An 18,671-nucleotide genomic window follows, 5' to 3' on the forward strand; every position below is an offset into this window, starting at 1 on the left:
TCGCAAAGAAGTTTTCTCCGTGAAGAATTGCGCAATTTAACTAAAACTCCCTAGTAGCAGCTGTTCAATTTGCGCTGAAATTACCATCATACCTACATAGATCACAACAGCGACTGCGCAGCTGATAGAGATTGGGAAAAGTTGGCGTTCTTCTCCAGTTGACTGGTTTTCGCGGCTACATCGCGCGCCAAGCATTCATGGTCGTTGATGAACTGCGTTTGAAAGTGAATTTTGCCGACCGGATGGTACCGCGTGGCAAAAGGGAACGTCTGTGTGTACCTTATTAAGTAAAATGTTAAGCAGAAATATAATGCAGGCAGCCAGCGCGGCGGAGTGATCGGAAAGCAAGGTAAATTAAGTTTGTAGAAATCAAAACAATCCAGACCAGTGCTCATGATTTTGCGCTGAAGCGATGTACCGTGGCGCAGTATAGGTCTATTTGTATATACAAATTCATTCTAAACACATTGACGAGCTGCTAAATTTAGTTCATGGTTCGAGTTTTGGTTTTAATATTGGCAGCACTGAACAACTTTTAATAATGTTGTCAAACATTGTTGCATTTATGTTGCAGAAAATTCACCAATGTATAAATCGTTGTTGGACTTTGTCACTGTAAATTTAATATTTTTTGAAAAAAATCAATGGTAACTGGTAACTGGTCTAATTATTATTATTCTTAACGATTTTTGGGTGTGAAGTGAAGTGGGTTCGATATTATGCTAGCCGAATGTATGAGATAGAATTGAATCAAATAATAAATTACATAGGAGTCTGTTATGATATATTATTTTTAACTCGCATTAGTACAATCAGGTAAATAATGCGGTGAAGTATTGACGTTTAGCGTCCTATATATTTTTTATGAGCATTATGCTACCAAAAACCGGTTATGTATCTTTAAGTTCACATTTGATCTTTTTTGGACACCTGGACATTCGGAATCGATTATGGTATTTTCAGTAGGTTTCTTAATAAGAAAACTTTTAGATTCTCAACATCCAACCGGGAAATGAAAGATTCCATTACAGATTTGCACGAAAAGTATTTAAAATTTGTAATGTTTCACTGCATGAACATATTCTGTAACGTGGCCGTCGAAATGTTTAAAAAAAATTTTGTTAGCTAAATTGGTTGGTTTTCCCAAATGCACTGTGGCTATAAACTCATCTCGTGAAGGTTTTATACGAAAATAATAATTCTGGAAAGCATGTTTGTACGCGACAGTCCGTAATCAGAACGGCAATTACATTTGTTGCACGAACGATATACAGAAGATGTAAGAAATCCACACTTACATTTGATGTCTTTTTGTTTTGCGTGTTGTGTTAAATTTGACCTTTCAAGTTTTATTATTTTTATGTAGATAGGTACAACGAAGTCGGTTCTAGTAGGGCCTCAGGGTGGACATTTTTAGTTTATCATATAATATGCGGTTTACCCTATCAAATAGTAAATATTTTCATACAGACGTGTTTTGGAATCTATGCAAAGTTCGATAGATGGACGACTAAATGCGAATCTAAATGTGAAGACCTTCATATCATGCTGCATGACATTTTTATATACAGAAAAGTGATGCCGTTAATCAGCAACAATTTTTTCTAATTTAAAGCAGAATGAGCCTCTTTTTTGTTAATAAGATATATTTGGTTAAATGTGTTCCTATGTAGCTACACTAAGCACACATTGCTGATACCACAAACAATTAGATTGCAATCGTTTCCATTTTGTTTGTATCTGACTCACATAGAAAAGCAGTCATATCACATAAATAAGGACCCTTCAAGTTATAAACAGACACACACTTTCAGTCCCAACTTTTTTATTTGACTAATTAGCTTAAAACTTTCTACTGCAAGTTTAAGTTCTACTTGTAAGCAACATTGAAAAGAGAGAAAAAACAATATATTTAAAGCAGCATGTAATGTGTAACATGAGCTTTAAAATTCAACTTTTATACTTATGTTAATATAACTTGAACACCACGACAAATTTTGTAATTTAAACTAGATATTGTAATTCTACGTTGGAATACTGCTACGATCTACGTTGGAATACTGCTCTGCAGTCTGGAGCCCGAACTACAATAATGGGGCCGAGCGAATTGAATCTGTGCAACGACGTTTTCTTCGCTTCGATGTTTGATTTCCATTTGACACGGAATATGCTTAGCCGAAGATTCTCTACCTTTTTTGCTAACCGAAGGCGCTTGACGCCCAACAGCTAACTGTAAAATTTAAGACTTATACATTTTTAGTAACTTGACAATGCTTTCCTAGTTATTTTCGTTTGTAAGTGTATTATATGTAGTCTGTATAATCTGTACTTTTTTTTACAATCATTGGGACTATTTCTTTATTTGTTATGTTTGCATCAACAGACTATTTCTAGTCTGTTGATGCAAACATAACAAATAAACAAACAAATAAACAAATTGATCCTAGATATTTTTTGTTCCAGCTCTTCTAAAAGATGATACACACCAACTATTTAAAATAAATATGAATTTCGTAGAACAAAGTGTTTTTATGATTTTGCATAATTTTCGGTGTCATTTTTCGTCCAAGTTTACAACTTTGGAAAATTGACAATAATATTTCAAAAAATTCTGATACTTCCCGATACCATTAGCTTCAGCTATTCAGTGATAGTTTTCATTTAATTTGAATTGAATATACATGTGATTATGTAACTTATTTTGGCGCAACAAGGAAGTGAAACTAAAGTATTGACTCTCTAGTAAATCAAATAAAAATATTCGGATTTGTATAATAATTACCCTACCAACCATTTTGGATTGCTATATCAATAACGGCGAAAAAACGTTTTCTTCCGCGATTTAAAAAAAAATGCGGATTTTATCAAGAGACTTTAAAAAATAACATTTCTAAATTTATTAATTGCTTCAAAATGATTGAAAACATAAACATTCATTTTCTTGTTGTTTTTCGAACATTCTGGATAATTACTCACCTCCTTTAAAAAAATCTTTAAGAGTTGGAACCAGTTATGTTCAAGATTCAGACTTATCTCATTTAACAATATTATGCTTTTATTTATAAAAGTTGTTAAGTTTATTCAAAAAAAAATGTCGATTCCCTTTGCAAAAAGGTTAAAGTTGCGAAAATTTAAGTTAGTACATAATTTTTTTTATAGTCACTTTAACACTCTTGGGTCATTCGTGACTTGTCCGGGGGTGAGATTTGAACTCGTGACTTTGACGTGAGAGGTATGGATGTTAAACACTACGCCGGGGTTGCTCCCCTAGTACATACATTAACTTTCCATTTTAAACGAAGAACACTTTCATTACAAGTATGTAGCAGATATATTTGTTCAAATGTTTGCCCAATTTGTTTCGGCAAATGAGAACAATTACATTGAAAGTTGTGGTTAATTTCCATAAATTTTTAGATCAATTTCATTCAAAGATGTGACCATTTGTTATTGTTTTATTGGACAGACTTTCACCTTGGGCTGTGTCCAGTTAAATTTGTTAACGTTTTTAATTGATGTCATTGCTAAGACCTTGTTGTCCTCTGCTGTCCGAAAAGTCGTCTCCACTATACTCGATCCATGGCCACTCTTCGCCAGCCTCGTAGTCTGCGAAGGGTCCGCAGCTCGCCTTCTACTAGGTCGATCCACCTTTCCTACACTGGGTCGTTGTGCGGCATTCTTACGACCCAGACCACTGTAGTCGCCCAATTTTTGCAATGTGGATGATGAATGGTTCTCCCAGAAGCTGATGCAATTCGTGGTTGATTCGCCTTCTCCACGTTCCGTCATCCATCTGCACTCCACCGTCGATGGCACGCAACACCTTCCGTTCGGAAACACCACCGCGTTGCTCCTCCACGAACATAGTCCAGGTCTCATGGCCGTAGAGGACCACCGGTCTAATTAGCGTCTTGTAGATAGTCAACTTCGGGAAGGTTGGCGGCGCCACTGGCCAACCAAGAAAATTACGACCCATTTCAAATAGCCATTTTTTACACTATTGAGTCATTTGTGATGAAAGTGTTTGTATTGTTAATATTGCACATAAATGAATTTAAAATATTTGATCTACATTAATTAATTTTTATTGTTACATATACAAGTTTGTGATACGTCAAGTCAAATAGATCGATACAAAAATAGAATCCATTTTTATAAGTTGCAATAACGTTGCAATAGGTAAAATCAATTCAAAACTGCGCCTTACGTGCCTTAGCTGAGGAAATATGATTCACAATAACATCTAAATCAAGTTCTGGGAGCGATTCTTTCTCTATCGAAATATGCCACTGTAACTGGAAGCGTCAAACAATGGATCACTTTGTCAAGCAGTTTTGGCGTGACTTTCTACCAGCGATTTCACAAAACTGGACCAACTAATTTCTATTTTTTTATGAAACGCACAAATGTTGGCTACTTTTCTCGGGGTTCTAGAAGAAAAAATCTCAAAATAATGTTTCATTTCAAAGTTCGAGTGGTAGTAAACGTCATTTTATCTGCTCGAATGAAGTGGTTAAATTCGTTGAGTCGTTTCGATGTTAGGATAAACTTCTTTGCTAGATAATCCAAGGATACAGTACAAGATGTTTAAGGGAGTCGAAGAGCTCAGGTCTGGCAACAGCTCATTAATCTGTGTTTTAAAAACTTCTATCTCAGATACAAGCTCTACTGTATTATTGTCAGTAGAATACTTTAGCCCAAAGTCTGCCACGACCTTCTTCAATTGTTGTATAGTCAAAAATAAAAATTCCAAAGCTATATCTATTGCTTCTCCACGCTGCTCAATTTGTTGGAGTATTTTGTCGAATACGCGTATACTTCCCGCTTACAGCTGTCTTCACTCGATAGAGGAGCTCGATTAGCTGTGGTTCCATGTCCATCGATCTTTTTCATTTTCCGCTGTCGTGTTGATGCCAAGTCCAATGGATTTTTCTTTCGTATACTGTATTGCACGATCAGCTCCAATCGTTTTCATTTCCTCAAATGATGTCTGTAAACATATGACAAGTTTACTGGCCACGTCTATGGTGATGGTTTTGCCTGCAATTTGTCGATACTATTCAAGATTCTCTCCCATAGTTCGAGAAGACAAAGAAACTTAATTTGTTTTAAAAGAGCTTGAGAACCGTGCACCGTGCCACTATTATACTTTGTCAACTCTTATAAGTTGGTTAGGACGGAAAACACGGAACAAATTGATCGTTTTAGAGCAGATACTGCTTGTCGTTTAGACAACCATCTGGCATTCCGATAAAAATTTTCTTTCAACGATACTCGCAAAAAAATCTTTAAGAACACTCCATCACGTAGTTGAGTTACTGAAATATTTGAACATTTCTTGTACAGTCCCGAAGAAAGTTATCATTGAAGGTGAAGTACTGGCTGCATGAACTCCGACAAGATTTAGACTATGGGCAGCGTAAGAAACAAAACGGGCTAGATTGTTAATTTGGTAAATTTTGGCCTGTGCTCCATTTTCCGCCCTCCGTATTAGCACCGTTGTCATAAACTTTCCCGCAGCATCTCCGTCCTTCTGCAGTTAAAATATCGTTCGACAGTCCTGATCAAGTTTTCTCGGCCGTGTTGATAAAATCGGTGAAGCATTCTCTGATCTGGCATTTACCATCGGAAAAATCCAAGAAACGGATATTATGGCTCATCTGCTCCATATGCGCTTGAGCAAGAGTGCAATCAAAAATAATTGAAACTTATTTAGCTCGTTCGACTTTGTGCAAGATATTACTTTTAAGCGAACTACCCATTATGTTGATAAGCTCGTTTTTTATATCTAGGGAAAAATAGCTTAACGTTTTTTATGCTCTTAAGTCATGTGATATCCCAGTCGGCGCCGCCGGGAGGTTCTGAGGCATCTCTGATCACGCCTTCCTTCGGTAAGTAAAGCCGTTGGATCCGGGTTCATTAGTTGATGGGTCGATACGTAGGGTCCAGGTGTGGGAGCTGCCTCCCTGGCGTCGGTAGCGTTGGTGCTCAGCACGGAAAACAAGATCGACGGAAAAAAATCAAGGAAACAAAAATAAGTCATGTGAGTTTCAAGTTGAGAATGATAATGACTGATCAACTTCAATGTGCTCATAAAAACTCCACTGTCAGATTCTATTTCGAGCACGAAACAGAATTACATCGACCACAATTTTCAATATGGTGCGCCATTTCTCCGTTTTTTTTTAAATTAATTCAAAAAGCCAGAATCAACCGTTTTTCCGAGTTACATCCTCTTCTCAAAATCTTTCCACAGGAAGAAACATTCTCTGTAGCTCGATGAATTCTCATGAATTTATATAATTGGATTCAAATGCTTCCAATCATCAAATCCTTTTACAAAATCTGAGAAAATGTTACGAAACATAAATTTGCCAAAAAGCAAACAAGGAAAACAGAAAACAGCGTTCGGCAAAACAATGTAATGAGTTTTTTACACTTATGCTATTTCACTCGCGCTAATGAGTCAGCTATTAGCAAAAAAGCTCACCAGCATAATGTAAACAGGGCATCAGCGTCTAGCAGCATGAAATTTCAGGAGCAACTGAAATTCGTGCTAGTTGGCTAGTACACTAGCGCTGGCAAATCCGCACAGATGCAAACACTCCATAAAGCATCCATTGGCGTTTAACTTTTTATCCGTTTTCAGCTCTTTGTAAAACCACTTAGCATCAAGATGCCTCCTGTCTTCAGATTTAGGGAAGCGGAAACTCGTTAAATCAACCGTTCTCGGGCCACATTTAGCCAGCTCTTTTCGTACATAATCCGAAATTTCAGGAATACCAAGCCATTTGACAGGATCATCAAAATCAACTTCTTGCTCGCTACATTTCAACTCATCGTCACCGCTTTGGATGTTCAGATTAGTTTCATCCCGTACTCCAATTGCAGGCAGCGCACAAGTGGATTTCTGGTGCATAGCCTGAATCCTCCAAACTCTACATAAAAATATGTATGTATTTATACACTACTCATGAGATTTCCGGCGAGTTGAATGAATTTGTGGAAAACTTTGTCACAATGAAATCTTGGATCCCTCACTACGGCCCTGCTCCGGAGTCCAAAATAGGCACGATTCCCTTCCCTAATGCCTCTTTGAATTTCTCTGCTGGTATCATTTCCGGCGGTCACCAGTGAGCCCAAATACACGAACTCATCGACCACCTCGATTTCGTCACCGTTAATCTGAACTCGAGGTGGGAGGCTAAAATTGTCTTCCCTAGAACCTCTTCCTCTCATGTATTGCGTTTTCGATGCGTTGATGGCAAATCCAATCCGCCTAGCTTCAGCCGTCAGTCTGATGTACGTTTCCGCCATCGTCTTAAAGTTTCGTGCCTTGATGTTGATGTCATCGACGAAGTCAAGAAGCTGGTTGGACTTCCTGAAGATCGTGCCACTCGTAACTATCCCATCTCTTCTGATCACACCTTCTAATGCGATGTTAAATAACAGACACGAAAGTCCATCACCTTGCCGTAACCCCCTTCGATATTCAAACAATTCGAACAACGCACATCTCTCGATCCATCGTTGCCTTGACCAATCGCGTCAGTTTTTCCGGAAATCCGTACTCGTGTATAATCTGCCATAGCTGATTTCGATCAATTGCGTCGTATACGGATTTGAAGTCGATGAACAAATGATGTGTGGGCACGTTGTATTCGTGGCATTCCTGATCCGCGGTAGCGCGGGCATCCATGAATCCCACCTGGTATTGCTCCACGAACTCTCTTGCAAATGGTGACAGGCGGTGGCATAGGCATAGGCATGATTTCATTAACAGTGGTGGCCAATTTGTTTGTGTCCATTTGCGTTAAAATTGGTGAAAATTTGTGATCCATTTGGTTGGAAGTTGTGAAAGATTTATCTTGAAATCGATCGCCAAGTTCTTGTAAAAATTGGGACCATTTCATTGAAAATTGGAGCTAGGTAGGGTCTAGGTGTGGGAGCTGCCTCCTTGGCGTCGGTAGCATTGGTACTTAGTACGGAAAACAAGATCGACGGAAAACAATATCGACGAAAAACAATATCGACGGAAAACAAATCAAGGAACAAAAATATATATCAATTTTGCAAGAAATTTCACCTGTTTTTCATTGTAAGCTCTGGAAATCAATTTGAAACTGTATTTTTATGCGGTTCCGTTAGAAGTACTGAATTTAGTTCAAGATTGAGATCAGTTTAGTTCAAAATTACTTATTCAATATAATTCGATTTTTGTGTGTGTTGTGTCCAGTTTCGTTTTTTTTTTAAATTTCCACTTTCATTGGCGATATTTTGTAATCAGACAATCAACGAACTTAAAATGTATTATGTTTTTGTTTTTTCTTAATGTTATTTCATGACATTCCTGAATTAATTCAGAAGACTTTAATTTAATTTTGTTTAGCCATTATGAAATTTTTCTCAAATGTTTATTTCTAAACTCACAGGAACTTATTTATTTAAATTTACGTGCATACAGCAAACATTTGATTCTGTGAACAAGAATCTCTTTGAAAATATTTGATATATCTTCAAAAAACCTATCTATAAATATATTAACCATTTCCTATGGAATCTTTTTGCTTAAAATCGGAGTCGAGGAGTCAGAGTCAATTATTTTAAAAGCAGAGGAGTTGGATTCGGAGTCAGAGTCAGGCGGTTTAGACCCGACTCCACAGTATAGAAGTACATACACGGAAAAACGAGTTTATGCATTGATGACTATTTTTTTAACCACTTTTGGGAGCTTGTTCGAGCTGTCATAGAGTGGTTGAAATTTATAGCAAAAAAGTGTATAGAATTTAGACATTTTCAGAGAAAACCATTTTTCAACAAAAGTGTTTAAATTTTATTCACTGGTGGCTGAAAAAAAACTTGGGAACAATTATTTTCCGAAAACGCCGCCGGCTAACAATGATTAACTTTTTCGCAGGTAGATACATTGTTTATAGTATCATTATAATAGACAATTTGATAGTAATTTATAACTTTCCTTTTGTTTCAAGAGTGTGGTGAGAACTTCCAGAAGAAGTCTTCATCATCGCCAGCAGTGGGAAGGAATTACTGCTTCCTTCGCAATAGAGTGCTGGAACAAAAACCAAGTTTTCTTCCTATTCCGTTTCCTATATTCTTCCACGATAAAGTTGGAGGAGCTAGTGAGCAGCAGATTCAGCTGTTACAAGTGTTGTCCGGTACAGTTGGACAGGATGTGTGGGATTAGGGGGATCAGGCCAAAGAGATGGCCGATGCTAATAGTAAGTATATCTAACAAGGTACATTCTTTCATTATTTAGTAACTTTTGATCTACATTACAGAGGGCTTCCAACGGTAGCACGATCCGGATCGAGTTCAGTGGGCAATGGAACGGGAAGGTCGCCGGACACGTAGAAAGTGGCTGAATTTGAAGTGTCTCTGATTGAGTTAGCCTAGGATGCACAGCAAGTTTTCGTCGATGTTTCCGCGATATGGAGTACTGGCACGCCTACGTCACGGAATGGTTGGTTCAAGAGGGGAAACTGGCAGCAAAAGTCTGAAGATTTCCCCGAACTCTGCGTCACCATGTTGAAGTCACCAAGAAATAAACGTTCTTCATTATTGTTGTTTTGCTACTATTTTTAATAAAATATGATGGAAATATACGAAATCAACCATTTAAAATCGTTCCGGTGTACACAATTTAACCACTTTTGAGAAAAACGTCTTTAGTCATTAATGATTAAAATTTAACCAGTTTCGAGAAAAACGCGTTTATTCATCCGATGAGTAAACAGCGTTTATTCATTTTATGAGTATGTGCGGGTTTTCTCGAAACTGGTTGAACTCTAAGCATTAATGCATACTTTTTTCTTAGCGTGTATATTTTCGTAAAGGGTGATACGGTCAAAATTTGGTCAATATCAACTTGACGTATTTCTTTCAATTTTGCATTTAAAAAACCTGAACACCCCTCATTTTGAAGGTGTGTGTGTGTAGAATGTTGCTCCTATTTTGATTTTGGAATTCACTCTTCAGTTGTCAAAATGCCGTCCAAGCAAGAAGAGCAGCGTATCAAAATTTTGCTCGCGCATCGCGAAAATCCGAGCTACTCGCACGCAAAGTTGGCAAAATCGCTAAAAGTTGCCAAATCAACCGTTACAAATGTAATTAAAGTGTTTGGGGAACGTTTGTCGACAGCCAGGAAGTCTGGATCGGGGGGAAATCGAAAACCGGAAGCCGCTGAGACGACAAAGAGAGTTGCCGGTAGTTTTAAGCGAAACCCTAACCTCTCTCTCCGAGATGCCGCAAATAAGCTGGGTGTATCGTCTACAACCGTGCATCGAGCCAAAAAACGAGCCGGACTATCGACTTACAAGAAGGTAGTGACTCCAAATCGCGATGATAAACAAAATACGACGGCCAAAGCGCGATCCCGGAGGCTGTACACGACGATGCTGACGAAGTTTGACTGCGTGGTAATGGACGACGAAACCTACGTCAAAGCCGACTACAAGCAGCTTCCGGAACAGGAGTTTTATACGGCAAAAGGAAGGGGAAAGGTAGCAGATGTTTTCAAGCACATGAAACTGTCAAAGTTCGCAAAGAAATATCTGGTTTGGCAAGCCATCTGTACCTGTGGCTTGAAAAGCAGCATTTTCATAGCTTCCGGGACTGTCAACCAAGAAATTTACGTGAAAGAGTGTTTGAATAAACGTCTGCTGCCTTTCCTGAAGAAACACGGTTGTTCCGTACTGTTTTGGCCGGATTTGGCATCTTGCCATTACGGTAAAAAGGCCATGGAGTGGTACGCCGCCAACAACGTGCAGGTGGTTCCCAAGGACAAGAACCCTCCCAACACGCCAGAGCTCCGCCCAATTGAGAAATACTGGGCTATTGTCAAGCGGAACCTAAAGAAGACCAAAAAAACTGCTAAGGGCGAGCAGCAGTTCAAGGCAAACTGGCTTTCTGCGGCGAAGAAGGTGGACAAGGTGGCTGTACAAAATCTGATGGCAGGGGTCAAGCGTAAGGCCCGGCAATTCGGATTTGGAAAAGCGGAAGCCTAACTGAATATTTTTCCTGAATTTTATACTAATTGAACTTGAAAAAGAAATTTAATTGGATTTTTTAAATAAACGATTTCACCGATTTACACGCGTTTTCCCTTGACCAAATTTTGACCGTATCACCCTTTAGAAGACTTGATTCAAATACTTTTACTATAATAATAAAATTATTATCATTATGCTGTTTTTGAAGTAGGTAATGTTAGTGGAGGTAAATTATATTTTTATTTGAATTCTTCTACACAATATTTTGATGCTTTTGACTTTTTTTTGGGATAGAGAAATATTCTAGACCACTCTAGAGCTAGAATTCTCGACAGTCACCACTAGGCATCCAAACCGATTTATTATAAAATGATTATTATATTGTTATTTGCAACTTAAACTAGACTACATGTTCGCCTTTTTTAAATTCTATTATTTGTACTATACGTTTGGCTTGAAAACAATATTGAAAGCCTCATCTCTGCTATTGCATGTTAAGAAATTGCCATTACGAAAGCTAGAAAACAAGGGCTCTACCTATGCCGTGTAGATATCCAGAGTTACACTAATGGTCATAAACAATACTTGTCTCTTCCACCGTTTTGCAAGACAAGCGCGTAAAAAGAAGAACAATTGGCCATTTCGATTGCTTTTTCTGCTTTTGGGTGCATGCAAATTGGTAAACATTTTCTTCCAACCAACCAGCGTTGAAACCGCCTTTCAGCAACCACCTACATAGAAGAGCGTTGCCTAATCAAGTTTTAGTCGGTCAATTTTCACCAGCTTCGCACGTATAGATGCTCCGTTACTGAAGGTGAAAAAAAGCAAAAGCGAAAACGAACAACAACAACAACAGCACTACTGCGATATCTGTTCCTAGTTCGACCCTTCTTCGCTACGGTATCTTCGAACTGTATGGCAATCTAGCTCTCCCGAATCGTATGAGAGGTGAAAAAAGCAGTTTTACTTTTGTTGTGCTCATTAATATTCATACGAGGAAAACCACGTGGTGGAACTAATGTATGCTTGTGGATGGGTGGGTTGGATGGAACTAGACTTCTTTATTTTGTTTTCCAAACTAGCTCCTCGTGCGTTATGCCTATATGTAGTGGACATTACCGGGCTTGGATCGTCGGTTGTAAGGCGATATACAATTATGATTGTTTTTTTCCGTCACCAAACGCAATTGGAAATAAATATCAAATTGACTTTTTGTTCGCCTATTTATTTAATGATGTGGTGTTCATTTTCTTTCAGTTTAGAGGAGTTGATATTGGAGAAAAATGAACTTCAAGAGCTGCCCAATTGTCTACAGAAGTTGATCAATTTGAAAAGTTTGAATGTGGCGTATAACCAGTTGGACAGACTGCCTGCCTTCATGGTGAACAACAACATGCGTCCCGTGGGACTTTTCGTAGGTGTTTCCAGAATGGTTGACTAAATTTAATGGTTAATCTTAGAATTTTTATTGCAGCAGCGGAATGATTCCCTAAGAAATGGTATCCAGAGAGATTCGTTGGATAAGGAAGAGGATAAGATCGAACTTCCACTGACTAAAGTAAATCTGAGGGGAAACCAGCTGAAAGGAAGCATTATCCTAGGAAATTATGGAGTATTGTTTTTTATTTGATCTTAAGGTCAACGGAATTTAACATTTTTTTTATTATTATAGCTCCTCACACAACTGGACGTCAGTGAGAATTCGATTGAGATTATGGATCTGTCGGCACTGGATAAACTGGAAACGATACAATGCTGCAGGAATAACCTGAAGGAACTCACACTCAATGGAAGACATCTGCATTCATTGATTGCTGGAAATAATAGTAAGTTTTCAGAAGACCTTCTTCTTCATCTTCTTCCTGTTTTTCTTGCCTATAACGTTTCAACTATAAAATAACACGTCTGTCCTCAAATTAGTATTCTTTGAGCACTTTCACAGTTGAACATTCAGAGCTTTTCTATTATCGGTCAAGAAATAGGTTCACGCAAGCCCTGCAAATCGACTTTGCTATCCGCTGTAACAATTGAACCTCTCATTTCCCCATTTCTCTTCCCAGACCTGACAAAGATTATGGTTCGAGCAACACCGACAAACCTCAAACACATCGACATCAGTTTCAACAGTCTGCGGGAGCTTCCCGATTGGTTGGTTGGATGTCACCAGCTTCGCACGCTGTACGCCAACAACAATCAACTGCACGTCATATCGGAGCACCTCCTCAACAACGAGCACGCTACTATACTTACATTACATCTCGCTTACAACAAACTGACCACCTTCCCCCCGATGGTCAAGCGGAAACTGCCACTTCAGAAATTGTACCTGCAATGTAACCACATTGAAGATTTGCCGGAGAATTTCTTCATTGCATGCGAGCGACTTACGATACTGAACATTTCCAGCAACAAGCTGATGACCCTGCCGATCATTTTCGGTACAAATTGTAATCTGGAACGACTTTACGCTACTAACAACAGTCTCACAGATCGCGTTCTAGATTCGCTCATATGTTTAACTCGATTGAAAGTTCTGCATATAGGCTACAATCACCTAACCACCTTACCAGAAACGTGCATAACTTGCTGGGGAGAAATAGAAGAGTTGGTCATCTCGGGCAACAGACTAAGACATCTTCCGGAAAATCTTACCAACTTACGCAATCTACGAGTGCTGCGAGTACACTCAAATCAGCTCCAGACCGTTCCTTCGTTGGCAAAGAACCTGAGCCTTCGAGTGCTGGATCTTGCCCACAATCAGCTAGATAAAATCAATATGGTATCTCTGGTTTCCAAGCACCTACAATTTCTGGATCTCTCAAGCAACACTCAACTCCAGGTCGATCCCCATCAACTACAAGCATGTCGATCGCAACGACCCATGAGCTTGGTGGACGTTTCCGGTAAGAATAGACCATCTCTTCCGACTGCTCCATGGCCGTATCAGGAAAATGAAGAATACGAACCATGCTGGAAAGTTGGCTTTGCGGAAACTCCCGGTTGTCTTCCAAAGTTGTACATCTCTCAGCTACGATTACCAGGATTTTGTAATTCGGAAGGATTGTTCGGTATGTTCGATGGAGAGGTTAACAATACAATTCCCAACGTGCTGGTTAAGACTATTCCGAAAATTTTGCTGGAAGAACGGACAGTTAAGGAAACGGCCAATGACTACATGAAGTATACGTTGCTTTCGGCTCATAGGGAGCTGAAACAGCAAGGGCAACATGAAGCGGTCAATGTGACGCTGTGTCATATATCGAGGAGTAGAGTTCCTAGTGAGATTATGAGCTATTTACCGCAGGCAGCCAATGGAAGGAAGTTCATCCTGAGGGTGGCTAGCGTAGGTGAAAGCGTGGCTGTGCTGATCAAGCATAACAGATGCGTCAAGTTGACCAATGGAAATCCTTGTCGGAGAATTGGAATGAGTGCAAATTATCCGGTAACTGTACCGGATCCGGAGGTGACGGAAGTAGTTTTGAGCGATGCTGATGAGTACCTGGTGATCGGAAACAAGAAGCTATGGGAGGTGATTACGATGGAAACGGTTGCCGAGGAAATTCGAAAGGAAGAGAATATCTTGCTGGCGGCAAAACGAGTTCAGGATATTGCGCAGAGCTATGGAGCTGAGGAGAACATCAGTATTATTATTGTAAAATTTAACAATTTGGGTACGGATATTGATTTTCTGATGAGAGAGTTGAGGCAAACGATAAGGAAGAAGCCGACGGGATCAGGTAGTATTATGTCGGGGTTTTGTAAGTGTGGATGCTGCTGTGAGTCAAACAACAGCTGCTGTCATTCCGGTGCATCGAGCACGTTTATGAGACATCCTTCGGGAAGGAGTGATCGATCGTCCCCGAGTGGCCAGAGTGACCAAACTTCGGGTAGTGAAAGTCAGATGAATGGAACCAAACCTAGATGTTTGGATGTGACTGCTCTGAGTACACGAAAACCCAATACCTATCTCACCAACGAGCGACGAAGTTTACGAGGAGGCGTTGTGAGAGCAGTCCGAGCAAGAATCGAAGAAGAGAAGGAGCGTGAGGTTGAAGAATCGGATTCCGCCATGTCAGAGGAGCAGTTCAAATGCTGGGAATACATGCTAGAGCAAAACACTCAACTTCTCTTCGACAAAGAGCTGAATACAATATCTCGAGCATTTACCAAGCGACCTGGATCTAGCACCAATCTGACAAGACCACAGATGAAATCCTTGTCAACGAGTTCACCACAACTGGCTCACGATAGTGATAGTTGTTTCAATTCCTCGCTCAGTGGCTACAACACAATGGCGCACTCCGTCAGGACTACCCCATTCCTCTCGAAACATTTCGGCAGTACAAGATCCTTCCATCCATCATCTTCGCAAAACTTCTTTAAGCCCATTCGGTACAATCAGACGCGGCCTCAACCGATCAATGCCGGTCCGAATGCAGCTTACTTCGGCTCTCTCCAAAGGTTGATGCCGTACAATTTAGAGTATGATTTCAATGCCATGCAAGAGAGGCACGCTGCCAACAACGAAGGAAGCGCAGTTGAACTGGACGCAGTGGATCCAGACGGAGGCCGAATGCAGCAATATTGGGGCGTCGCGACTACGGAACTGTGAGATTATTCACTTACCACTGTGCGCGAATAAAGCTGAAACTGAAAGAATCGTGTTTATATTTTCAATTTTAAGATGTATTGTTTGTAAAGGTCTCATTCTCGTTTCGTTTAGTAATATTTCAATTTATAGTATGATTTCAATGCCATGCAAGAGAGGCACGCTGCCAACAACGAAGGAAGCGCAGTTGAACTGGACGCAGTGGATCCAGACGGAGGCCGAATGCAGCAATATTGGGGCGTCGCGACTACGGAACTGTGAGATTATTCACTTACCACTGTGCGCGAATAAAGCTGAAACTGAAAGAATCGTGTTTATATTTTCAATTTTAAGATGTATTGTTTGTAAAGGTCTCATTCTCGTTTCGTTTAGTAATAAATTAAATAAATATGTACACATTAGATTTACATAGTACTCAGCTATCTGTATAAGGATCTGCTTCTTTGTGTAGTTTCTACTTAAACGTTAAATGCTCTCTATTTACAATGTTCGAATCGCGCTACTGGATAACGTTAGGAAAAATTAGTTTAGTGTACACCTATAGATTTCTTTCAAACTGCTCTGGCTTCCGTTTAGTAAAATGCTAAGTGTTACAATTTGCGTTGAAATTTCGATTGCAATCTCAAAACAGGACTAGAACTTTGACACGGAATCGGACCGAAAATATCCTCTAGTTTTGCATGTGATCTGGGAAATAACGAACTCAAATTCTGCTTACTGTTAGTGTAGGATTAGCTTGTAAGGAACTCATTCAGTTTTAGTGTCTCAAACTATATATGCTGCGGGAAATATAAATACGCTATGGTAAATCATAAGCACTGGTTTTTGTGATTGGTTACTTCGAAATCCTATTCCATCAAATGAATTGCAACAATCAAATTCCTGCTTTGTGTTACTCAGTAAGACTAGTTGACTTCGAATCGGTTGGACTAGCTCGTTCTCGCTTTTTTGTTGCTGGTGGTTGCACTTGACTACTAGGTATATATATATTTAGTTTTTGGTTGTATAAGATCAATATTTCAACACAATTAAAAATAAGAAAAACTAGGCATTACACCCTTGTGTGCTCCCGCATGGGGGATGCGTTTCTTAATAGTGACATATTTAGTTCTTTGAACTAGTAACATTGTGGAAACCACGAAGGATTTGTTTCATTATTACGTACAATAAGACCATTGGAAGCGATACACTGTCCATAATCGCATATCAGTTCCATCTTTGCTTGATTTCCGATCTATATGGGACAGTTATGCGATTATGGGTAGTTCACTTTTGATGAGCAATGTTTGGCTGGTGGGAAATATAAACTATGATGATTGACATTGAGGTGCTGCTTCTTCTTTTTTGTGCTTTGAGCATTTCTATATGTTTCGAAATTGAGATAGAAAGCTACCACTTACAGAATAGCCTACCGTTGTATAAATTGGTATACTGCGTGGCGGGGAAAAAAAATCAATCCAAGTAGGAACTTGGATAGACCGGGAATCTAATTGGCGCTGTGTAGTCTGCTTTGAATTATCGATCTCAGTCGACAGATTTTTTTTTGCAAACGGCCTTTTGTCCTTTTGATCTTCTGTCTTCAATCTTTTGTCATTTTGACCTCCTGTCTTCGACAGTTGTCCATGGTACATACTGCCTATACTCACATATAAGCTTCATATGCAAAAAGTTGATGTTGAGAAAATGGCAGTCGATGTTTTGAAGTGCATTTCCTTTACAAATGTTTAAAAAATTCTAGTACCGTGCCGATTCAAATTTCGGACACTTAAACTCGAATTTCGGACACTTTTAAAAGTTGATTATCTCGGTCGAATATGATCCACATGTCTTGTAAATTTTAAATTTTTTTGACTAGTGCCCTCCACGATCATCTAACATTATTACTTTGTTTCTAACTGGATGTAATATTTAATTAAAAATGAAAGTGTCCGAAATTTGAATCGTCCGAAATTTGAATCGGAACGGTACACTGAAACCTCCGTTTACGAAGTTTTTTTTAAAGCGCTATTTAGTTTACGTAACTCTTTTTGAGAAGTAAATCCCAAATAATGAGATTTTTTAAACGAAGCAATTTAAAAATCACGAGTTTTTTTGCGATTCTGGGAAATTCTATGAAATACTCCACAGTATGGGTATTTTTAGAATAAGGGTGACGTGTAGGAAGTGGAAATCCATGACTGACGTCATTTTGAAATCCAGTATGGTGGTTTCCGGTTACTGAAAATTAAAGTATACTGTCAAATGCCGCGCAATATGGGTATTTTTTGGAATCAGGGTGACCAAATAGGCTTGAGAAAACCACAACGGGCTCACAATGCCCTGCACAAGAGCAAATTAGCCTTAAAAATGTAACCTCGAGTATAGGACCTTAAAATAAACCAAACCATTCTTTAATATGATAAAAGTCTTAAATCTTCAGGTATTTCAGACTCAACAGCAGTAAAATTACATCAATTCGTATTTTTTTAATACGAAGATTAGGGAAAAAATATAGCTTTAGACATATCTGGTAAATATATCTGAGATTTTTTGATTAAATTACGATTAAATGCAAAATCGTGAATGAGTCTTATAAATTTCAAATAATATCAAGAACCCCATTTAGAACATTGTTACAAGGTTTAGAGAGTTAAATTTCTACTTCCGAGGATATGAATAAATGTTCATAGTTCAAAGTATAGAATTATATCACATCTGGAAAAGTTTTGCTGCCCAAAAATCCTTATGTCCACAATCCTAAAATTTTATGATAAATCCTGACTAAGTCTCACAAAATTTATCAAAATTCATGAATAAAAAAATAAAATGAAAAAAAAACTGCTGTAAATCTGGGATCACAGTTTGATAGAAAAATTAAAATCAATTTTTTTCTCCAACTCATACTGACTGAAGATTATAAATGAAATTATAAATAATTTGAAGTCCGAAAGCGTGTTTTTTTTCTCTTGGCTCTTCCCTAGTTTAAGATACGGCTTTGTCCTCTAAACACCCCTTTTAGCTACGCCAATGAGCATAATACACCTTAAATACTGGTGAGAGGCTTCCAATCGCG

General features: G+C 38.8%; 1 protein-coding gene across 1 annotated transcript in view; it reads left to right on the plus strand.

Annotated features, from left to right (window-relative positions):
- The window catches only part of Phlpp (PH domain leucine-rich repeat protein phosphatase), a 41,476-nt gene extending 25,753 nt beyond the window's left edge, over positions 1-15,723 (plus strand). The window contains exons 5-8 of the mRNA XM_065224402.1: positions 12,268-12,424; positions 12,485-12,622; positions 12,683-12,836; positions 13,071-15,723. Coding sequence (XP_065080474.1) covers positions 12,268-12,424; positions 12,485-12,622; positions 12,683-12,836; positions 13,071-15,622 — 3,001 coding nt within the window. The 3' untranslated portion in view covers positions 15,623-15,723. The remainder of the gene's footprint in view (positions 1-12,267; positions 12,425-12,484; positions 12,623-12,682; positions 12,837-13,070) is intronic.
- Positions 15,724-18,671: the final 2,948 nt, after the last annotated feature.

This window comes from Ochlerotatus camptorhynchus, unplaced genomic scaffold, assembly GCF_037179485.1.
Source record: "Ochlerotatus camptorhynchus isolate MF236.1 unplaced genomic scaffold, CSIRO-AGI_Acam_v1.1 ptg000211l, whole genome shotgun sequence".
Classification (NCBI taxonomy): domain Eukaryota; kingdom Metazoa; phylum Arthropoda; class Insecta; order Diptera; family Culicidae; genus Ochlerotatus; species Ochlerotatus camptorhynchus.